General features: G+C 37.3%; 2 protein-coding genes across 2 annotated transcripts; one reads left to right on the top strand and one right to left on the bottom strand.

Annotated features, from left to right (window-relative positions):
- The first annotated feature begins 340 nt into the window (after positions 1-340).
- Positions 341-15,214, top strand: LOC149037534 (fibroblast growth factor receptor 1-A-like). The gene is made up of 22 exons (XM_089187844.1): positions 341-505; positions 1,437-1,610; positions 2,215-2,487; positions 2,955-3,278; positions 3,461-3,724; positions 3,898-4,182; positions 4,731-4,979; positions 5,522-5,803; positions 6,472-6,717; positions 7,542-7,826; positions 8,574-8,855; positions 9,549-9,650; positions 10,013-10,028; positions 10,353-10,543; positions 10,976-11,092; positions 11,222-11,406; positions 11,755-11,874; positions 12,176-12,252; positions 12,360-12,400; positions 12,885-12,981; positions 13,306-13,402; positions 14,183-15,214. The coding sequence occupies exons 1-22, from the start codon at positions 478-480 to the stop codon at positions 14,333-14,335; spliced, it is 3,888 nt and encodes a 1,295-aa protein (XP_089043970.1). The 5' UTR covers positions 341-477; the 3' UTR covers positions 14,336-15,214.
- Positions 15,215-18,535: 3,321 nt separating this feature from the next.
- On the bottom strand, positions 18,536-23,981 carry LOC149037533 (intraflagellar transport protein 25 homolog). The gene is made up of 5 exons (XM_089187829.1): positions 23,787-23,981; positions 22,496-22,602; positions 21,094-21,162; positions 20,668-20,711; positions 18,536-20,341 (listed from the first exon to the last, which is right to left on the bottom strand). The coding sequence occupies exons 1-5, from the start codon at positions 23,876-23,878 to the stop codon at positions 20,237-20,239; spliced, it is 417 nt and encodes a 138-aa protein (XP_089043955.1). The 5' UTR covers positions 23,879-23,981; the 3' UTR covers positions 18,536-20,236.
- Between the last annotated feature and the right edge of the window lie 38 nt (positions 23,982-24,019).

Here is a 24,019-nt window from a genome sequence, read left to right as displayed (position 1 = left end):
CCATGATAGCCAATCACATAGCACGGATCACCGGTGATTTCAAAACACTGTTATTATTGATAGAAGAAAAGTGACTTTTCTTCGCAGTATATCTCATTATATTTATTATTATCATTTGTGTCTTCGTATTTTTGCTGCGCGGAAGTGACTGCTTTGATTATACAAAAAGAACCTAATTTCCTTTTAAATTGATGCTGTTTGACCAGTATGCGATCGGTTAAAACAATCAGCCTGGCTCTTTTGAGTTATTGCACAGGTTTTTTGATTGGGTATCTTTAGTGGATCTCATCATCCCTGTTTTTTTCTCCTTACAGTGTTAAAACTATACGGAAGCTTTATAAATTATCGTATCACCCGCACCTTCTTATAACGCGCGCCAACAACTATTTGTGGAAAAATTAAGAGAATTACTCTCGGGTAATCGGCCAGAAATTATGGTACTTTCTTTTAATAATTAATGCTATCCTTTTATTTTTCATGTGGATTTTGTGGAACGAATCAGATTGTAAGTGTCTTCATACTTTACGTAATGCTTAATGAGAATGTGCCTTGTTCCCTTTCTTGAGATATTGTACAATTTCTGAGTAACTGTCTCCTTTTACTAAAAATTATACCTTTAGATTACACAAAGAGGCTTGAATTATCTTTACATACCTTATCTTTATTTGCAACGTTCAAAAGGTTGAATGAATCAGCATTATATGTGCATTCCATTTTCAATATCAAGTTAGATATCAATGTTTAGCAGTTGCAAGGTTTCTACAATATGCTGGTATTTAGATTTTGTAAAGTTTCGTTCATGCCTTATTCGTAATTGATACGGTCAAAATGTGGATTGAATTAGCAATATACTTGCATTTTATTTGCAATATCTGCAGGCTGCTCTTTATTTCAAAGCATATTTAACCTGTTAATCAGGTTAACGTCCGATACGATGATAGTTGATAGTGGCTTGTCATTCTGGGGGGGATGGGAGAACTGAAATGTAACTTGTGGGGGCGGATTACAAAGACGAGGACGCAGCTGTACCAGTCCCACCCTCCCCTCAAACAGTAAAGTGAAAGGCTGTGCCAAGAACGTTCTATCATGTACCTATCTTGCATTACGTATATTTGTCCAGCTGACATTTTGTAATCGTTGCTACCATACAGTGGTAAGTTTTAATCTTTACAAAAAGGAAATGATAAACTAAAAATTACCAAAACTCTTATTACTTTTAAAAAAGGGTATTAACCCATCCAGAAGTAACAATTGACGAGGCACATCTCTAGTAAAGCATGTTTCAAGTGTTTTAATATTTTTTCCTGCCTTCAATTTGAATGAAAATTTCAAGCGAAGTTAAAAATAATAATTTCTGAAAACAACCTGATCACAGTGGCTTCTTCCAAAGCAAAGTTTTAAAGTTGTCCTACTGCTTGTTCTTGAATCATTGTTAGTCAGTGGTGGTTGGAGTGAGTGGAGTCCCTGGAGTATCTGCACTAAAACAGCCAGTGGCATACAGATAAGGTTTAGAGAATGTTCCAATCCAGAACCAGCATATGGCGGGAAACATTGTAATGGGAACAGAGCACTCGTAAGGGAATGTAACAAAATGTTCAGTTGCCACGAAGGTAACATACAGACATCATGGATGGTCCGAAGTGTAATCATAGTTGAGCCCCATATTAAAATGCTAAGTCCTATCAAAAGCCTTCGATTTTTAATCTACATCTTAATAAATTGACCTTGTCGCAGCTTGAATAAAGTTATTTTGATTACTATTATCGTTATCGTTCTCACGCTCATTATTATCATCATTATCATCATCGTTATCGTTATTGTTATCATCCAATCCCTATCATTATTATTGCAAATGTTTGTATTATTTAAGTATCTTCATTTATATTGTTATCATTCTCATTACAGTTTCCACTGTTGTCATCCATGAGCATTTGGCGCTAAATTTCTCGTCAATCACGGCTGAGATATTTAGTTTCTTGATAAAAATGATATGTGATGTCTGATCCGAGTATTGATTATGTTTTTCTGACCGATCCTAAAAGATACCATTTAGCTTTAGGCTGGTGATTATGTTTCTAACATACCTATAATTGGTCTACATATGAAACTAAGTGCCTATTTGGGGCAATCATCGGCACAATATTTAAAATTTTTAGAATCTTGAAGAGAGCCTACTAAGATGTAAATAAACTTCTGTACTATTTCTTTTATCAGCATTTCCACTACGCTTTAAAACGGAGAGCAACCCGTCAGTTGGTACAATGGAAATCTATACCAACAGCAGCTGGAAAAAGCTTTGCACCACTACGTGGATTAAAGTTGAAGTAGATTTGACGTGTATGGCAATGGGATACTCTAACAGCAGTGATTATGGTAGATGGTATAAAGACAGTGGCAATGTATCAGAGACATCTACTAATTTCAACTGCACCACCACTTTGACCAAATGTGAAGAAAGCTTCTCAAACAGACTGCAATTCTGCAAAGGTATTAATCAATTATGCATTTTGGAATTTGTTGTCATATCTGTTTCAGTCTTCTCTTTTGTACATCGTACCTTAGGTACCCTTAGAGACTTGATCATAATTCGAGCGGTAGACCTCGCCAAAACATCTTTTCTTGCTTTGATTATTTAATTCGTTACTAGTCTTTCCTCTAAGATTGCTCTTTAAGAAAATATGACATATTGACAATTACGTTGTTTGCTAGGATTGGTTTAAATTGTAGTTGAAGGCGTAATAAAGGCCCAAAATTGATACCCTTACAGTTACCCATTAAAGAACCCGTACAACCGAATTGGATTTCTAAACCTGTTTGAGCACCCTGAAATTTTTTTTTTTTTTTAATTTCTTTATAATCCTGCTATCTCTTTCCCTCATCCATATTTCATCTCCTCATTAATTCACTCCATAACTTACCTTCACTAAACACTCAGTTTGTTGTGATTTTATAAGTTCCCGTTCGCTTGAATGGTGCTAATGTAGAGTATGGTGGCAGAGTGGAAGTATTTTACAAAGGAAAATGGGGAAAAATTTGCACCAATGGATGGGATTTCAATGATGCCCAAGTTATTTGTCGTCAACTTGGCTTTGAAGAGGCTCTTGCTGAATTCATTGGCTCAAAAGTAGATGATGGAAACATTAGTTCTGTAATGGTGGATGTTTCCTGCACTGGAGCGGAGGATGAACTTGCATCCTGCGCTCGCACTGATGGAAAGTTAAATGTCCCCAGTCAATGTCAAGAAGATGGCAAAGGTTCTCAAGCAATGTGTCAACCAAGTAAGTAAGGCATTAATAACGCCGAGATGGAAATTCCTAAAGGTGACTGGTCCTTGTGAATAGTCATGTGTTTAAAATTAAACATCAAAGATCAAGATATTGTTAGTTTTGAAACAAACTAATGCCAAAATACTGAGACAGAATGAAGTGATAATTGTGCTACTTGTGCTACTTTCTTTCAGATAACAAGCAAGTAATCGTTAAAGAGGAACTTTACTTTAATATTGGCACCAATGAAATCCTTCACTGCTCAATACGTAACAAAACCAGTTTTGCGAAATGGGTCATAAATGGTCAAAAGGTGCAAAGGATGAATTCTTCTTCTAAGAGGGTCAAGACCACAGAAGATGGTAAACTGGTCATAGAAAATGTGCAGTTGTCTGATGGAGGAACATATGAATGCCTCAGACTGGAATATGTTCAGTATTACACGGTTTACATTAATGGTAGGAAAATCCTTTTTAACACATTTAGAAGACCTTAATTACCTCATTGTAGAGAATGTTAACATAACAGTAAATGTGCCCGGTATCCACAATACAGACACACAATAGGGACTAGTTGGCATTTCTCCATTGCGGCTTTGGTAAGTGGTTATTTTCTTTTTTTATTCCAACAGCGAGATTCACTGAGAACACTCGAGACGTCCAGAGCCTTACTGCTTACAAATCTGGTATTATAAACTGTGGCGCTGAAGGAACACCACGTCCACAGATAACATGGAGTAAACAAGGAGAAAATTTAGTACTTGATGGTAGTAGAGTCACTAAAATTCCCAGTGGCAGTCTACAGATTGATCCTGTTCTCCCTGAGGACGGTGGCACATACAGATGTACTATGACACAAAATAAAGGATCGAAAAGGGTCACAAGCAGACATAAAAGCATACTTGTGTTTGTTCTGGGTGAGTGAGTTATTGGGAAATTATACCAACAGGTGATAATAGTAACAATAATGATAAAACTTTATTTCTGTGTCAAAAACCATGTAGCCTGAGGAATCCACGCTAATAAGGGGACACAGACTAATATAAAATAAAAAACTTCAACGACTAAAATATCTACCCTAAAATATGAATACTACAAAATGCAGTTTAATTTGTATTAAAGATGAAGCTAAACATTATAGGTAACTATCGGTAGCTGATGTTAAGAATTTAGTCACTTAAAAAATTCAGTTGCATGTAGGTAATGCTGATAAGATGGGTTTTTTATTTCATTTATAGAGGTTAAAACAATCTTTGGTATTTTTTCTAAGGGCCTTTAATTTTTCGCCGATGGGCATTTCTGTAGGAACCCTCTGTATGTTCATCAACCTTCATCTGGTTATTCAAATCAGTCAGATTTTAGATTAATGTTAGTAACCCAAAAGTTAATTGCCTTCTAAGATATTTATATAATGTGTGTATAACTAAGCCAATTTTTTTCAACTTTTTTGCTCGTTTATTCAAAGTTCGACCAAAGGTGAGTGTTTCAGGAGCAAGCAATCCAATCAGAGAAGGAGACAATGTGACTTTGACTTGTAAAATTATTCAAGGTCGGCCACAGCCACAGATAACCTGGCTTAAGAATAACTTATCCAAAGGACATAACATGTCTCTCCTCTTTAATAACATAACAAAGGAAGACGCAGGTCTGTACACCTGTAAAGCAAAAAATCCTGGAGGAATTTCTGCCGAAAATATCCATATTCTAGTCGACGGTAGGTTTTCAGATCTCAAATCGCATTTTAATCATTCAGTTATGTAAGCTGCGGCCGAATGGACTCAGAACTAATTTTTCTGGGTTTAAGCGCTAGCCAGGATCATTATTCTGTCTTCCAAAGTGAGGAAATTCCTCCACCTTGTTGAAACCTCTCTTTTTTTAACATTAATTTTATATCGATATTACACATATGTACTGCTGATTAGCCGAGCAAGATCATCTCTGTAATATCTTTGAGGATGACAGTCTTCACTTGCATGGTGCCTGACTCTCCACACAGAAGTGTTATTGAACTGTTAGGAAAAATGAACAATTGATAAGAGGTAGTTATTAATTTCCGTTGCTTGATTCATGAACGAGAAATCTCTCGTGGTTTCCTATTATTCACAAGTCAGACTCTAGATTAGCACCATTTACCCTACAATTTCCGTTCAGAGGGTTTCTCTTGGATTATTTCGTGTCCATCATAATTACATTACTCAAATATTACCAGTGAAGCTGATTTAGACTAAATTGTAAGTTGTCTCTTTCTCAAAACAGAAAAACCCGCTGCTCAAATAAGGCGAAATTCACAATCAACACTCGCCGCAGGTGATGAGCTCTTACTGACTTGCAGCGTCAATGAAGCAGCAGTAAATATCACTTGGAAAAAAGATGGAGGCCTAATAAGAGAAAGTGCAACCATTCATTCGCAGTTGGATGAGACAACAAGTCGTCTGATTATTGCAAAGGTTGTGAAGGACGACAGCGGTAACTATTCCTGTGAAGCTCGTAACAGACTAGGAGATGTGGCCCGCTCCACTGTGATGATAATAGTCGGACGTAAGCTATTATTAATATAGTGTCCATTATTAACCAATAAACGTCATTCGATTTTTAATGAGATTGCTCCTTTTTCTATCCCGGCTATTTTTTTAAGGAACTGTAAATCAGAACTTACAAAATGGGTCTTCTGGCTTTTTACAAGCAGTAGCACCAACTTATAATAATTTATTGTAATGTCATCGTGATTGTTTGTTTTCTATTCGGGTGTTGCCATTGGTTTACATCCAATATAGAATAATTGAAGGTCATTTCTCAATTGAAAACAAGATTTGAACGGCGTAGCTGATCACATGGTTCTGATTTACCTTCTCATGGGGTAATGACCAGGCGAAAATCAAGCTTAAAGTAGTGCGCCGTCCTGGGTAGTTGCAATTGCTAAACATTCAGGATAAGATCATCACTTTAATTTGTTACGTCGGATGTTTCCTGCACCTTTAATGAGTTAGAACTTGTATCTCGCGTTCAGATTGATTGGAGGTCAAATTTCCTAGGTAAATGGCAGGGAGATGGGAAAGGTTTTAATTTTTGTGTCAAAAAAGTAACTAACGTAATGATGGCGCCAGGATGAAAATTCTTTAAGGTTGCTGGTTGCGACGACCATTCATTCGTTTGCAGCGTGTACATTCAATAATCTCATCGTAACTCTTTTAAATTTTTCTTTCTAGTGTCGCCGCATTTAAATCCTGAACTCAAGAATCTTTCAGTTCCACTGAACTCAACATTTGAAAAAGATTGTTTTAAACGGGGTGATCCTCCAGTATCTGTCAACTGGACTAAGGATGGAGAAGCTCTTAGTAACAACAATACGTTAGTTATTGAGCACGTGACTTTTAATGAGAGAGGTTTCTATGAATGTGTTGCTGAAAATCTGTTTGGAAAAGTTAACATCTCCTTCTGGATCGATGTTACTGGTAAATCAAAATCATTTTATGAAGATTTACAAAACGGTGCTTGGTTAGCTCACGTTGTAGAGCGCTGTACTGCCCTTGCGAGGGTTCAAGCCCTTGACCGGGCCAACACAGGGTCTTAAATAGATGAGGAGAATATGCATCCTTTGCTATGACATCGGCAAATGGATAGGTATTCCTAGTTTCATGGAAAAGGAGAATAAACCGTAGGCCCCGTCTCCTACTTCTTCTCTGCTCTAGTTAGCAGGGAACTTTAAAGAAACCCACACATTTCTCGCAAAGAGTAAGGAATGTAGCGCCCGGTGTCTAGGTCTGGCCTTGTCGTTGTTTAAACAGGCCCCCATTTTAAGCAGCTTTGAGCTGAACTAGGTCAGCGTGTCTGAATAAACTATGTTCATACATACATATTCCATTTTACTATGGCATTTTGATCTTTTATCAACATTCCTGGAGCTGAACTCAACTTCAATGAAAAGATAGCAGCTTTTTAAAGTTGCTTTTGTTTATGTTGGAAATTTAAGTAGGATTTCCACAAGCCGAGTTTATTCATTTGTATATTTATTTGTCTTTCATTTGGATACGTCATTCATATTGATATCTCTCAAGGAATGGAAATTTACCTTCTGTACATGAGTGTAAATGCTAGTAATATCCGCTAGTTATTCCCATGTACCGTGTGTAGGTGATTCTTCTGCCTCAGGAAATTCATGTACCGACGAGATTCCAAAATTTGCTTTTACATCTAATTACTGCCAGATTACTTGTGGTTATTCGGTCGTATCTTGAGAACATTGGTTAAAGATTAGTGGTGCTCTTATTATTTTCAGTGTCTCCTCAGATTTTATTGCCTCCGGTAAACCAATTAGTTATTGAAGGAGACCCAGTAAGCTTTACTTGCCGTGCCAAAGGTGTTCCAACACCAAAACTGACCTGGACATTTGATGGCGGTAAACTTCTACCGGGTATTAATCAAAAAAATTTTGAGAGAGAGTCATTCCTGGAATCATCCCTTCAAATGCAGAGAGCAACAAAGGAAATGGAAGGATCGTACAAGTGTACAGCAGAAAACAAAGCAAATAGAATAAATTATTCCGCAACACTTCAAGTATTTGGTAGGTTCGATAATTATAACGATTATGATGGTAATAATAATACTGATGATAAGGTTAATTTTAATAGCACTTAGGGTAATGATGGTGATTGATCCACCGCAACAATAATAATCAACGCCACCTTACTCGCAAAATATGAGGTGAAAATGGTGACTAGTGGCTAATGGTTACCCAAAAGTAACTGACAGCTTGTTAAGAATGAGATGGAGTCTCGATACCCCTGGAATTTCTTCAAGACAATTAATTCAAAGAGTGCAAATACAAACTTGAGTCTAACACACCTGGAAAAAATACCGTAATGAATTATGGGAAAGATGATCGTTGCGCATGCGCCATTTACCAGTTGCTTAAGATGACTCTTCCATATAATCACTTTGTGATAATTTGTCATGGTCACTCTGATCATTTTGATCCAAAGGATTTTGATAACTGCAATGACTCGTAGCTTTGTATGGGGCAATATGTCGTAATAATAAAGAACAAAGGGCCGGGTCTCGGTTTATTTAGAAGCATCTGGTAGATTCGGTTGAATGGGGTCTGGGACCCTTTGGCAAAGATACAGAAACATTTTGGACAAGTATTTCAAACCCTCTTTGAACCCCTTTGATGTCAAGTTTCACTCAAATTGGCACGTTCTACCCCGCATTGGATCACTTAGTTTCTCTTTAATTACCTTATTAAGGTATTCTGAACGAATTTTTTTTATGAAAACCAAGTTTTGTATACATTATCTATTTCTCAACACAGAAAAACCTACTGCCAAAGTAAGTCCAAAACCATACCCAACGCTTACTCAAGGTGATAAGCTTAGATTAACTTGCAGCGTCAACGAAGCAACAATAAATATCACTTGGAAAAAAGATGGAGACCCAATAAAAGAAAGGGCAGTCATTGATACGCAATTGGATGAGACAACAAGTTATCTGGTTATTGCAAAGGTTGTGGAGGAGGACAGTGGTGAATATTCCTGTGAAGCTCGTAACAGACTAGGAAATGTGGCCCGCTCTATTGTGATGATAAAAGTCAACCGTAAGCTGGCATTATTGTAGTGTAGAAACAATCTGAAATTTAACAACAATATATCATTCGACTTAATGAAACCTGAAACGTTTTTAAGCATGCTATTTGCTGTGTTCTGTCTGTTTGTTTGTTTCTTTGTTTTTGTTTGTTTCTGTTGTTTTTTTTGTGTGTGTGAATGCGTGTATGGATGTTGGTTGTAAGCGTGTGATTAAAATATGGGTCCCCTGGCCTGTTAGATGCAGTAGAACCTCCCTTTAGATACCCAAATAATTATCATCATTATTGTTTGTTTCTATTTGGCAAAGGGAATTGCTCTGCATCCATTTTACAAAGGCAATGGATTTCTCAATTCAAAACAAGATTCTAACTAGGTCTTCTCCATATAGCTTTAGTTTACCTTTCTTTGAATCTCTTCCATGAAATGGTTGTATCCTCGTGTACCAGTACACGAAGGAACGAAACATTAACGAACTGCGTTACAACTCCACGTATGGATATGAAAACAATAGGAATTCCCCCGTGTACCGGTACACCAGGACAGCCCCCATGAAATAGTAGCCATTTCTAATGTGCCAGCGAAGCTCTAGCGAAAAATAGTATCCGGAAGGGCTGGCTAATACTAGGTAACAACCTCTCCCTTATCATCCCATGTACTACCTTTTTAATCTGGCTAAGAACCATGTGTTTAACTTACACCAACAGCTGTGAGTCCATTCCTGGTGTGGTATTATATTTTTGGATCAATGGCTGCTGTCATTGTTATTTTGCTCATGGGCTGCTATTTTTGGAAACGTCGAAGGACAGGTAAAGCTCATTCTTCATATCTTGTTTTGGGTAACTTTTCCAGAGAATAGTAAGTTGTGTGAGAAGCAAAAAAAAAAAAAGAACCAGTTTATGTTAGCTTTTACTTTACTTCGTATTTCAATTCTTCTCCTCAAGTTCACTGTTAGGTAAGTATTAATATCATCTCGGTTTGCAGGAAAAAGAAAACCTTTGAGGCACTATAGGCATGCTTCTACTGTTTCTTGTCTTGCAATTTTATCTGATTTATAATCTTCTATTAACCACTGACCAAAGTGCATATTATTTTTATTTAAATATTCAAGTTAAGGCAGAAGCATTATTCCTTCTTTATTTCTTTCTTGATTTGCCATTTGGACCTACAGCGGCTGCTACGGCTCTGTAAGTCAATTAGGTTGCCTTTTATTTACTGAATTGAAATTACAAAAAAAAAATTAAGTTGGAGTTTAAATCTTACTGTCATGTCAACCATTCTATTTGGAAAGTTAACTAGAATGATAGTCTGCGTGAACAAGTAATTCTATAATTTTAGTTTTTCTGCACAAGAAAATGTTGTTTTTTCATCTCTGGAGTGATTACCTTTCCTTAAATTGAAGAAATCCGTCAAATAATTCAGAAACTTAAAACTTTTGCGTAACTTCTTTTTCCTTGACCAAGTATACTTTGATTTATCAATAGAAATTGTACGATTTTTATAATATTTAGTCCTTATCAAGGGGAGGCAGTTGAGATGGAGCTGTCGAATGTAGAAGTGGATGAATGGGAGATTGAAGTGAACCGTGTCTTGCTTCAAGATGTCATTGGGCGAGGGGCATTTGGAGCAGTGTGGAGAGCTCTTCTTAGTTCTCCAAATGGGAGACCAGGAAATCGCACAGTTGCTGCTAAATGCTTCACACGTAAGATCCAGTCAACCATCTCTCCTCAAAGCACGTGGATGGGTACTTTGTGTTTTTTTCCAAGAGTGACGTGCTTTGCACTTTCCAGTTATCATTTATCTCAGGTCGATTAAGGCGCTCGAGAGATTCATGAAAAGTTATTTTTTATAACAACGGCAAAAATAAAACAATAGAAGCATCAATAGCAACAAAAAATTTGAAGGTGGCAGGTATATGCCACAATCGTGAACCAAAGAAAATATAAATTCCTCGAAAGGATTCGCTCGCCGACCGGTTCCATTTTTGCAGTTGTGAGCTCCACTAACTGGGTTTCAAAGACTTCCTAGGACGTGAGTTCTAAATCCTTACCCGAAGTTTTCGCTTCTTAAGCACGAGAAAATTCGTCAATAAGGATTTTTAACCCGGTTATAAAGTATATCCTTTTTATTGTAGCCACCGCAGGGGAGGAAGGTAGAAAATCTTTGATGAGAGAGATCGAGCTGGGAAAAATTCTCGGAACAAGCAATCAGCCAAACATGGTGAAGTTCATTGGCTGCGTCACTAGACAAAGTACATGCTAAGTTTAAGCGTCATTCTTATTACATGCAATACCATTTCAACTGAGTATGAGAATGTTAGCTCGTATGTATGTTTGTTTGTTTTTTTTACTGATTCGTTCCTTCTTTTGGTCATTTTAAGTTCATCCGATCCTTATCATGGAACATTTACCATGTGGTGACCTGCTTGGTTACATGAGAAAATGCCGAGGAATTAATGATCGGTATTATCTTGGAGAAGGGAGGCCTCAAGATTTGAACAACTATGACCTTGTGCTATTTGCCAAACAAATCGCCGCCGGTATGGTATTCCTTGGATCAAGGGGGGTAAGTAACCAAAATGCTTCTACATTTAATTTTACCGCAGAAATACTTAATAGGGATTGTTATATCTTTTGAGTTGCTTGAGTATAGATATATCTAAATTATATGAATCTTTTCGGAAGCAGGTTTCATATTCTCAATATTTCTCAAGAGTTCCATTGGTATTGTCAGTGGGTCACCTAATGTCGTAGTCATTTTGATATATGTTTGGTCTGTAATGAACACCTTAGGAACAAGAGGTCTTACAACCCATGCAAACGTCTGTATAATTTTCCCTCTGGTCATGGTAGATCTCACAAAAGATATGCATTTGTTAGCCAGTGTACATTTTGGATCTTTGTCTTTGGGTAGATAATCCATCGTGACCTGGCAGCTCGAAACGTCCTCCTTGATAACAACTATGTGTGCAAAGTGACCGACTTTGGCATGGCATATCAAAACTTCAAATATGGTCATGGAAATGCCAAAAAGGTAGAAGATCGTCTTTGCTTTATCTTTTTTGCAGTGGCACTTGCAAACAGGTTCCTAAGGTTAGCCCTAACTCTGCTTAAAATTCACCTTAACTGCCAAATGAGGATAGCTCTATGTTCTGCCATGCCACAGATTACAACTGAGTTAGTTGACTTTATCATCTAAATTTACGACAACTGCTAAATTTTGACACTCCATAAAGTCTCGGAAGATGTGCATCAACAACTTCACGTTTACACGCATGTCTTTTTTTAACTCGCTAGTATAAAAACACTTATTTTTAAACAAACTGTCGTTGCAGGGCTGTTTGCCAATCAAATGGACTGCACCAGAGATTTTGTTGGGAAATTTCGCTGGACTTTCCACCTTAAGTGACGTGTATGTCTGATGTATATTTTTGCACTGAGCAAGCCATCTCTTTGGTTTTTGTCTTTACAAGCTCACTTAGAGAATATCTCGGAAACAGTTTTTCGAAATTTTTTCAGGTGGTCTTACGGAATCGTTCTGTATGAGATAGTTACCCTTGGTAAGTCAAACTATGTTCAACAAAAAATATTTATACTTCCCGTCCGTCCATGTGTGGAAATGTTGTAGGTATCGTTTTTGGAACTCGTTAGTAATGTCAATGCCTTTAGGACCCAATTGGCAGACGTTAGTGTGATGAGCTGTGGCAGAAAAACTTGTTGTGCCAAAGTTTACGCCAATGATGAATTTTGCTCAGCTTGTCGAAGTTTCATTCTCTGTAACTGAGAACCGTTGTTTCAGGACTTTCCTTGCTCTGATTATCACTCAAGACGACTTGCATTTTGTGTTCGACTTTAAATGACGAAAAACCTTTCAAATTACTTGGCAGAAAAGTGGTAATCAATTACATAAAACATCAGGCTAGGAAACATCATGTTTCGAGTGCTGCGGTCAAGCACAAGAAGTGGATCTCTGATTTAAATCTCAACATTTTTAAACGAAATATTTGGGAGTATCACAGCCACAATTTGATTATTTCTTCGCAGGAGGAATTCCATATGAGGGGTGGTCAGAAGGGAATGTGGTTGCACGAGTCACACATGGATACAAACTTCCAAAGCCCGATCATGTTGATGATAAACTGTGAGTCTTGCCTTTCAAGTTGCCATGTTCCATTTTAAATCACCCAATCCCCCTAACCCCGATGAAAAACATATTCTCTTGACTAATCTGATTTCTTCTTTCGTTACTGAACTCTGCTAAATGAAACAAAGTTGACAGCGGTCACCAGTTTGTCTTTTCACTCAAGAATTTTGAAAAGATGAATTTTCAGCTATTACAGCTAGACATTTCTTATCATTTTAGCCATTATTTGCACGGACTCTCTTAAGATTTCTGTAATGGTTGATTTTTATCACATATTACATAAACCACAGTCCAGTATTGACCATCATTCCTTTGTTCCAGGTATGCTATAATGAAAAGGTGCTGGAATTTTGACCCCGACTTTCGTCCTCCTTTTGAAAACCTTCGAAGAAGAATGGATACCTACCTTCGTGAAGAGGTTTGTACCACGATTTGAACAAGTCCTTGACGTCCTTGTAGGCCTCTAAGATTATTTATTCCTCTAAAATTACTTCATAGACCACTACTCTTTCAAAGTTGGTTTCAGCAGATTAATGGAAGTGCTTAGGATTGTATTGGTTTCATCTAACTACGGCTGGAGCCGCTTGCGGGAATTTCAGTGCCTGGAGCTTCCATTTTGACGGCTTCTGCTTGTAGTTACGTTTCTTACTATTTGCCTCAGTTTATTGATGTTTTTTAAGTCTTAACACATTTAAACTTAAAACGCGCTAAGATGTCTCATACCCACGAACCCATCTATCACCATTCCTTCCACCCTTCCCGCTACTTCCCCTCCAAACTGTCTGAGCATCTACATTCATAATAAAGGTTGATGGGAAAGTAAAACAGGGTAATTTGGTATTTTCAACTGAGTTGATAACGTAAATTGGCCACCGTTAAGATTTTAAAAGCTGACGTTTCGAGCGTTAGCCCCTCGTCAGAGCGAATGGCAAAGTTCTAACGCTCAAAACGTTAGCTTTTAGACTCTTTACGTTGGCCAATTTACGTTATCAACTCAGTTGAAAATACCAAATTACTCATCTACATTCATAACTTCCTACTCACCAACCAACCTGCCTAAGAAAACGCATTACTCTGTGCCTTCAAAGCGAGGATCATTTCTGTCCTTTGAAGTAGTCATTACAATTTTCTTCTTCATTTGACGTTAGGAAACATTGTGACGATTATGAAAATCCTCTTTTATTGCTTTTCCCTTCAGACATATCTGCAGCTGCTCGACATGGGATCTTATGACACGACCAAATACTCCAAGGTTGAAGATCTCGGAGGTGAAGATGCTGAACCAAGTGCACGACCTCTAAGGAACGCCGCGGCAAAGAGATTAGGGAAATGGGCCAGCGACCGTCGTTAGACTGTGTCATTTTGAATATTGCTTAGGAACCAAGCAGTTACAGTAAATTTCGGTAACTTTTTAGTGCATCAAGTATTAGAAGAAAATGTGTACTCGTGATAACGGTAATAATTTAAGGGCCTTATTGTGTTATAATAAATCAAAGCTGTTTCCTTGATGAGGCACCTTTAAGTCAGTTTTTTCGTAAGTTGCAATTGATAAATAACTCGATTTAGCTGATTAAGTCCGGAGTTTTAAAAAAGGAGGTGTTAAATGAGAAAGTAGCTCGTCTATTTAGATTTCTATACTGGGAAAATTGTTTGCTACTGTTTACTGGTGAAACAATACGATTAGTTGTTAGCAATCATGTTATTGAAGTGTCCCCTGCTGGTGATATAGACTTGGTAATATATTTAGTAGTTTAGTGTTGATTTAGTGATGGACCTTTCAGTAGCGTGTTCTTTATCGACGAGATTGGTGACATGTCTTGTAATATGATGTTACATGGGTCGTAAATTGCTTAAATTTTGTGTCATTGGTATCAGAAAACAAAAAAAAGTGCATCGCTATCGGTATGTTTACTCTAACCTTCTTGCTGTTATTGTTAAATGCTTTTTCATAAACGGAGAGAACCGTCTCAATAGAGTGATTCTAAAATCAAATTAATCAAGTTATTATTCCAATATTTTCGACTTGTACAAGAAACAGAGAGCGCTATTCAGAGGGGTTGTGGCTGATAGACAGACCATTGCTATGATGAAATGAACCGCTTATTTCGAAGTGGAAATGTCGCTAGAGCAAGGATGAGCGTTTATTTCTGTACATTATCGAAACACACTAAGCTGTATTTAAAATTTTGTAAAACACTCTATTTGATATCTGCAATAAAAAAGTTGAGGCGTACCTTATGGCGTTATTCACAATGTTATATCACTGTTTAAGCCGCTCTAGATATACACAGAGAAAGAAAAACACCTAATCTTGTATCTCATATACAACGCAATTTTCTTTTAAAGGACATATTTGAACAGTTCGTTCGTAGTTTTTTTCTAATTAGCTCCGAGTTCATTTTACGGGTTTGTTGATGTTTACTGCCTCATGCAGCTCACGCTTGGACGTAATACCCATATTTAATATGGAAGACTTCGAGAGGTAATCGATACCAGCGTCGCAGTGTGTATCATAGACATCCTTCGGAGGTTGGTATCCCGATTTCCCTCCACCCGTCCCTTCACGCTGTTCTTGACAAGAAAAAGGGTAATCAGTAAATTATTCCCATGTAGATCCGGTGTCCTAGCGGATTTGGACCCCCCTAGATTTGGACACCCCCCCCCCCCCGTCCAAATCTGCTGGTAGATTTGGACCAACAAAACCGAGTGAAAACATCATCCTTAACACTCTAGTAGAAATAGATAATACTTTACGTTCCAGTGCGTACTAAAGTATGTTTTTAATTGAAAATATGCGTATCCCCAATGCATACGAACTGAAAGCTGGAAATGACCCTTTTGACCAAGGGAAAATGCGCAAGCATTTAGTTTAATGTTTCGAGAAAGGTCGTTTTTGAACCTTTTCCGCGATAGTGGAACACCGCTAAATTTAATAAGAGACAAAATTGTGACACTAATTTATTTTGTTATTGTTCAATGCCCGAGTGTTGGGACGACATGGTACAGTGCGAGTTGTGCGAGGAATGGTTGCACATAAGCTGCAAGGGACTTAAGACTGCCCCGGAGGGCGAGTGGCTCTGCATCGTCTGCAGACCGCCAGACTCTAGACGTCTTCGCAGTTGTTAAGGATCGGATCCCTCAACAATTAATAATTGTGAAAATTAGAAAATAAGAGTTAGATGTAATAGTCTCCACTTTTGTTAAGAGGTATACATTAATGTTGATTTGCATTTGAAAATAAGCTGAGAGCTCCAATAGTTCAGAATAGAAACATTTCTACTATCATAGGCTTTATGAACGACTTGTAATAGGAGTAGTTACTTCGCTCTTGTTCAGAAACTGTTTAATGTTATTTAATTAGAAAATCAGAGTAATTTTTGTGACTGGACACAACAGTCTCCACCATTGTTATGACGTTTCGTATCAATGTTAATTCGCATCAAAAGAAGCAAAGATTTATTGTAACAATTTCACTAGTTCGAATGCAGTAGTCTGTTCGCATCTAATTTTTGTGTATGCTGTACGACTCGCCATAATAAGTGCGGCAGAATTGGAACGAAATGGCTGTTTTTCTTTACCTTTATTGAGGAATGTTGTGTTGTAATTGAAAAGAACATCGACAAAAAGCTTGCAAATAGAATTAGTTACCAAATATGATACAAACGATTCTTAAAAGGAAAGTTTGGCCGGGGGTCCAAATCTGCGAGGGGGGGGGGGGGTCCAAATCCGCTGCAACACCGGCTCTCTTTGCGTCAATAGGTAATCTCAGTTCCATGCCAAACATGAGCACCTAGGGGAGTACCCTGTACTCATGCGTTGATACTCGCAATGCAAAGGGAACCTAAGGAAAGTGCTGGCCCCATTCTTTCTGCTCCTCTGCAATCTTGGCAATAACATCCGCAACCATACGGATAAGTAGTTCAGGGCTCAATCAAGTTGCGTAACCAACGGAAATTCCGAGACCAAAAATTTCGACTTTCGTCACGAAGCACTCGACGAGGATAACCAAAGCGGCATATAAAGTCGTCCATGACAGATTGCCCTCGGTCAAGGGATTGGCTCAATTCTGGTGCCACTTGTGTGACACGTTGTACAGTTCATCATTCGTACAAACTATACTGACCAGTAAAAGCGTCCCTAATCTTACGCACTGACAAGTGTCTGCACTCGTCATCTAGCTCCTTCAGCAGATCTCCCTTCAAATACTGTGAGACCCTCAACTGTAGGCTCACGTGTACTGTCTTTTCATCAAACCATCGCCATTACAAAACTCTATCCTGTGACTTCCTCAAGGCCTCAGCGGCATATGAAATTAGGCGTTGCTCGTCCTTTTGCAATTAAGATGAACACAGCAGCGACACAAGTTGTACTAGGGTCAGTTAATAGTATGAATGGAAGGTCAAATCTTTGGAATGCTAGTACTGGACCTTCACAGAGGACTTTTTTCAGAGTATCGTAAAAGATTTTCACAGTCAGTGGACCCCAGAAATTACGTCCCTTCTTCTCAAGCTGGAAGAGTGGGGTTTCAAGTGTAGAAAAATCTGGTATGAACTTTCTATAGTAACCTAAGGTTCTCAGAAAAACTTTCAGCTGTGAAACACGGCTCGTTAGTGTCCAGGACTTCACTACTGAAACCTTGTCGAGGTTTGTGGACACTCCTTGCACCGACTAGTTATGGCCAACAAGGGGTACCTTTGGTGGCAGGATACAGCTTTTCACCCTCTCTGAAAGCGTCCTGAATATTCTCTGTTGAATTCATCGAGTTACAACCTCGGAATTTGGTAAGTGATTAGGAACGATAACTTTATATTGATACTATCATTAAAGCACATTTCGGAAAGTTTTGTTAACACATTATTAGTTTACAATTCGTGAACCATCTCTGTAATCTACTTGGATACTTTCTTTTGAATTAATTGAGTTACAACCTCGGAATTTAATCAGTAATTAAGAATTATAAATCCGTATATGTAGCACAAGTGAAGCATATTTTAAACTTTCCATACGATTTTAGGAAACTACAATTAATTAAATGCTGATTCTCGATAAGATGGCCCGGCATAACTCGTTCATTATTTGATTACTTTGTAGCCCCAAAAACCCGGCTTATGACTCTGGAGGTACTGAATTGATGCATTTGATACACAAGGCACCCTTCATGAAATTTTGTCTTAATTTAAGTGTGAGAAGATAAGAAGTGTTGCAGATTTCTTTTTCCAGATTGAGTTCAGCTGAGCAGACCAGTAAACTAGATGATGTCATATGCTTCTCCTGAATCTTTAATTTATTGCCCAGGTTTTTTTACAAAGCCTCTTTTACATCTCTGTGTGCCAGCTAATGATTAAAATCGCAGTGAATAGGTATGCCATATTTCAGCAGTTTTTTTTTAACATTCCTTCTTTGGTTTCTGGCATTTACTATTTTAAAATTTGTGAATTGCATTGCTTTTTCATCCTTGAAAAGAGGTACAACACATTTCCTTAACCAAAATCTGAATCATTAAGTCAACTTAATTTAAATTATTTTGGAACCTCATTCTACACAAGAACACTTTCCTGGAGTATAACGTTATATTTATTTTCCATCTTTCTCGTACATATGATTACTACATGTGTCTTAAAATGGGGATTTCATGATATTGTAATGATTAGAACACACTTATGCTTTCAAATGTAAAAAAACGTGATGAAATCTGATCTTATGAAACACTTACAGTGGAAAAACCTGTTGCTGGTAGCTTATGTTTTTAATGTTTAAATTTCATGGAATGCCTTTCTTTGAAAGCGGAGGTACAGAAGTTTTCAAAGCTGCCTCAAATAAGCTGTTTGCATGTAGTGAAAAACTAATTGACAATCATACCTTAATGCTTGGCATGCATCACTCATACATGTCAGTTGTGTTTACCTACCATTGAAGAGGTGTCTTGAAAAAGATTGTCTGGTATGGCCATTGTTCTTTGTTGATCTTTGTAGCCAAAAAACTACTGAAGGCACTGAACTTCAATCTTTATGTACACAAGGCACCCTCAAGGTAGAAGACTAAGGTATTCTTGGACAACAATTTTGGGACTCCTTTTTTCCCCATCTTTTTCTCCGCTCACATTGCGTGTATTCGATGTTCCGACACGTGCGTCGTTTTCGTCCGCTCTTTAGTCTTGTTTTCAATTGAAACAGAGTTCACAATACTTTTGGTTGTTATTTGATAACAATAAAACTGTCCATCCTTTTCCTTAAACAAAGTTGCGTTTTCATCTCAATAAATCCACCATTACTCTTTAAATGTGCATAGAAGTTTTAATCTATAACAAATTGTAGATGACAAATTTTCTTTTTAAAATGAAATTCTTTACGAATGCCACCAAAAAAGGTAGGAATTAAATTAATTTATTCCTCCCGGCCCTCCAGCGCAGTGTTTTTAGAACGAGGAAATTTTTGTTCTTTGAGCACTTTGTGAAGTGTTTTTTTTGTAGAACGCGAAATACCCTTGTTGATTGTGCCCTTCGCGCGGAGCTTTTAGAACCACGAATGCACTTCGCGTGGTGCTTTTAGAACGACGAATACACTTGATGTTACATTCATGGTAAGATGCGGAACTTTTAAGCAACTCCTTTGATAAGCAGAAAATAACTGACTTCAGAGTTTGGCCCATTGCTGTGGGACACTGTTAATGGTCTATTACTCATAGTGACAGTTCTCTTTGCTTCCACGTTCTCTTTATAATAAATAAATATACAAAAGTATTCCCTTTTCCCTAAAGTGGACACAATTATTACAACTATGTTCTCCAAGAAAAAGGGTTTACTATTTCGCTTTCTCTTTTCGCCTTTTTTTCTTGGTCTGTTTTTTTTTTTACCCTCTAAATAAATACGTGAATTGTTGTAAGGAATCGTTAGGATGAAGGTCACAGTAATACTGTCTAATAACTAATAATCATGTCTCTACACATGGGGAAAATGTAACATACTAAAAGTTCTCAATGATAACAATAAAAAACTGAAGAATCTTTTATATTTGTCAAGTGGGGGGGGGGAGGGGGGGGGCAGTTGGAGAGTGGACCTACATTTAATACTTACTGTTAAACCAAGTTTTCCCAGAGGACAGTGACAAAAACCACAAGGTTTTACATTACACCCATATAGAACTGTAACCAGAAGTCAACACCCTTCTGCTAAGAGATAACTATAATTATTTGCTTCGTTCATGTACAGGTATTTACTTATATTCACAACTTGTCAGAATGTGGAGACTGAAGTTCAGTGCACAGCTGTGCCATCAACACTGACATTATGAATGGAAACAAAATGGTCAAATCCACTTTTGATAAGAAATCTCAGATGACATGCTGATGTAACAGGAATCTGCAAAGGAAAAACATACAAATAATACTAAAATATAACAGCCCTACATTCACCATTCGGACTGAATATTTGTATTTTTATACACTGATCAATTAAGCTTCAACAACTCCCCCCCCCCTGCTCCCCCAAGGAACCAATGAGCATTTGACTGTTGTCCATATAAGAGAGAGGCATTTGAACCATACCTGGATGGGGTTGGGAACTTCAACTGAAAGTGCAAGTCTTTCCATTGGAACAAACACATGGTTCAGAATGCCAGATACATATATTTTAGACCTGAATCACCATTGAAGCAGGGTTCAATTTGCTGAATTCTAAATACTTACCTTGATCTCATCTCTCTGCATCTGACCCTCTAAATGTTCATAATCTGTCACAGATAACAATTACACATTATTAATAAATTGCAAGTATGTTTCATTGAATTTGTCAGTCTTAAACTCTACAGTCAACCACACTCTGCAATCAGTCAGGCCTGGGCCATATCAATGTGCACTGTACTGTGTAGTTGGTGATCAAAATCAGAAGATTATTTGACTGAATGTCCTTGCTTAAATTTGTTTTAATTATTTTGTCATCATGTACATCATTTTTTCTTAATTAAATTTTTACAGTAAAGTCAGGCTATCAATTGTATTATAAATGGTAGCCTTACTTCACATTGTGAGACAAATGCTTAAATATCCATTTACCTCTAATTAACCAGGATGAACAACAACATTTTCTATAACATATCTAAGACTTCTTTATACCTTTGTCCACAAGAGGTTCAAAGTCTACTGGTTCTGTTTTTGTACTTTTCTCAATGCAGAGGCTTTTAACTGCAAATAAAAATTCATATATGCTACAAAACCTTGAAGCTCCTGGTTTCTAATGGGCCGGTAACCCACATGTACCTGACTCCTCACAAGGACTTTTCTCAATTTTTAACATCACAATAAAAAAAAATTACATCTAATTTTTCACAATGCAGCACAAAAACAATGATGTAGCTCCTGTAATAAAACACAGGCATGCATAACATGCAAGAGTTATTTTTTTGGCAGGGTGGGTTGAGATGGGACACTTTGCATACCTAATGTTTTCATTTTTGTGACAGGAAAAGAACATAACTTTCAAAAGAACAAAAAAATATTGCATTACTTCACCATAAGAGAAAGAAAAAATAACCTAATTTACCTGAACTCACACAGGTAGTTTTTGGTCTGTTGTTTCTATGGTCTAAATACTTCTATGCAAAAATAGAATGCAGTGGTGCCACGCTTATACTGTTGTCTCCTTCACATCCATTGTTTGATTTCGTCACACAACACCATCTATTCTTCATTGAAGAGAGAGCACATTGCTTGGCAAGCGACCAAATAATGGTTGCGAAAGGGACTATGCTAATACTGCTGTTCCTCCACCAGAAAGAATATCAAAATTATTTGTCTAAAGTTAGTTGCTGTAAAAATATCATTCTATGTAATTTTACTGTGAAAAGCAAACTGAAACTCTGTCGGACAATGCTGTTACTATACATAATAAAATGCAGGAAATTACACAAGATGGAGCAAAGTCTAATGCAGCAAAATGGAATTTGATGGGTGGAGTACAATTCAAGCATGTGAAGCATTGCCTACTGTTCATGTAGAGCAATGATTGGGCATGTTCTAATTAGATTTTGGATGTTGTTTTCATGGTACGTGTTTGGCATGTGTATTGTAAGTAAAGGAGTGGAAAGACACCTGTTAACTTAAAAATGATGCAAAAAGTTAAATGGAAACCTTTCATATCACAAGAAGTCTTGACCTTTCAATGAGGATCTTGCAAAGGCCACAAACCATTGACCTTATCAAATGAGCCCAAAATATTTGATTAATCTCATTCTTTCTGCACAGCCCCCTAATTCCATGACATCAGATATCAGATATCAAAATGTTGTGATATGATTGGTGTAAGATACATACCCCAATGCAGCAATCTGATTGATGTGAGATACATTACATACCCTAATGTAGGGATCTGATTGGTGCAAGCAACATACCACTCCACTCGCTAATATAGAGTTATTTTTTGTTATGAAAAAAATAAAAATAAAAAACCATTAAATTGATAATGCCCATGTTACATTACACTAAACACAATTTCAAGATCTTCCACCATCATCCTCACCATTTGAAGATAGGAATTTGATATTTCCAATGCTCATTAATGCACTGAAGGTGATGATGAATTCTTGAGGAAACATTCCAGTTGTTGGCCAGAAAGTATCAAGGCTTCTATGGAGCAAAATAAAAAGACAATTAATTCTGTTTAATATCAGGGTGCAGCCATAGGAGTCACAGATGGTAAAATTTGAGACTCACAGAAATACAAAGACCCCTGTTTGAAAATGCAAGAGTGTGACTATATATAATTTAAGCTGCTTTGCATGACCTCTCACTTTGGCTGTAAGACTTCTAAATGGGGACTTGAGTTGATTCTAAACAAGCTTTTTAGCGATAAACTGATTGACAGCTCATGATCTGAAAGGTATCATTCACCAACCTTTGCCTTAGAGTTTTTCATTTACTTATTACTGAAATGTACTATAATAAAGTAAAACCCTGCTAACTTGAAACCCAAACTGTTGTGTCGTCTAGACTCAGTCAAGTTACTCCTTTCATTGCTATTGCTCAACTGAGTTTTATTAAAGAATCAACAAGCTATATTCACAATACGATACTAGGAATCAGTAATACTTAGAATGTACTTTTACAATCATGTACCGATCGTGTCTTACAGGATATAGCGTGACTATAGTAACGCTTAGGTAACGCAATACACTACACAAACTAATTCAAAGAAGATCCGATTTTCCCTGGATTTGACCCCAACTTTTTCTGTCATTGGTAAAATTTCCACACAGCCCCATACTGTTGTAATCTGTTTTCCCAATGGCAGTGTATTGTTTTAGTCATTGTTTTCTCTATCCAAGAACTGAATGCATAATGTAGTATGGGGCTGTGTGGAAATTTTTACCCTGTCATTAAATATCACCTGACTTAAACCATTTTCTGTTTCCCTTTGGAGTTTGAGTTTGCAGGGTGCTAACGTAGTTTTCAACTTTTGCGTGACATTACCAAGTACAGATAAAAGCAAGCATCTGCAAATATTGCGTTACTCCTCATACCTTTCTTTTCTTAAATCTTGCTTTTTCAGAATAAACAGGTCATGCACATTCTGAGGGCCAGGGGTTACCATGACAACTACTATCGTAAAAATGTTCACTATAGTATATATAGAATGATTATGTCATGGTCTACCAGTTTAGCAATTCCAAAAAGCATAGCATTACTGGGCTTCAGATAAATTGGAAGTAGTCTTGAAATATCTTAATTGTCCTTATCAAAACCTCAATTAACTTTGCTTGTTCGAAATTTGAAATGTTTGGCAAGATCTTCACCGAACGTAAAATACTTACCCATCAATGATATTTTCTGGTGGATGATTTTCATCAAATGATGTAGCAAGGGCAATAGTTGCTACAGCACTACTTAAAGCCACGTCAAACATGTTTTTAGTGCTATTTTCTGAGGAGGAAAACCCTCTATCTCGCAAGTGAGAGTTTCAAAACATTTTAAAATCGATTGCCCCGGAGAATACTGGGCCGAGCTCCATGCTGAATATGCGCAGCTTGGTTTTAATTGCTGATAA

Source organism: Pocillopora damicornis, chromosome 11 (assembly GCF_964200805.1).
Source record: "Pocillopora damicornis chromosome 11, jaPocDami1.2, whole genome shotgun sequence".
Lineage (NCBI taxonomy): Eukaryota > Metazoa > Cnidaria > Anthozoa > Scleractinia > Pocilloporidae > Pocillopora > Pocillopora damicornis.
Note: the sequence above shows the minus strand (reverse complement) of the source record. Positions and strands in the feature narration are given on the sequence as shown.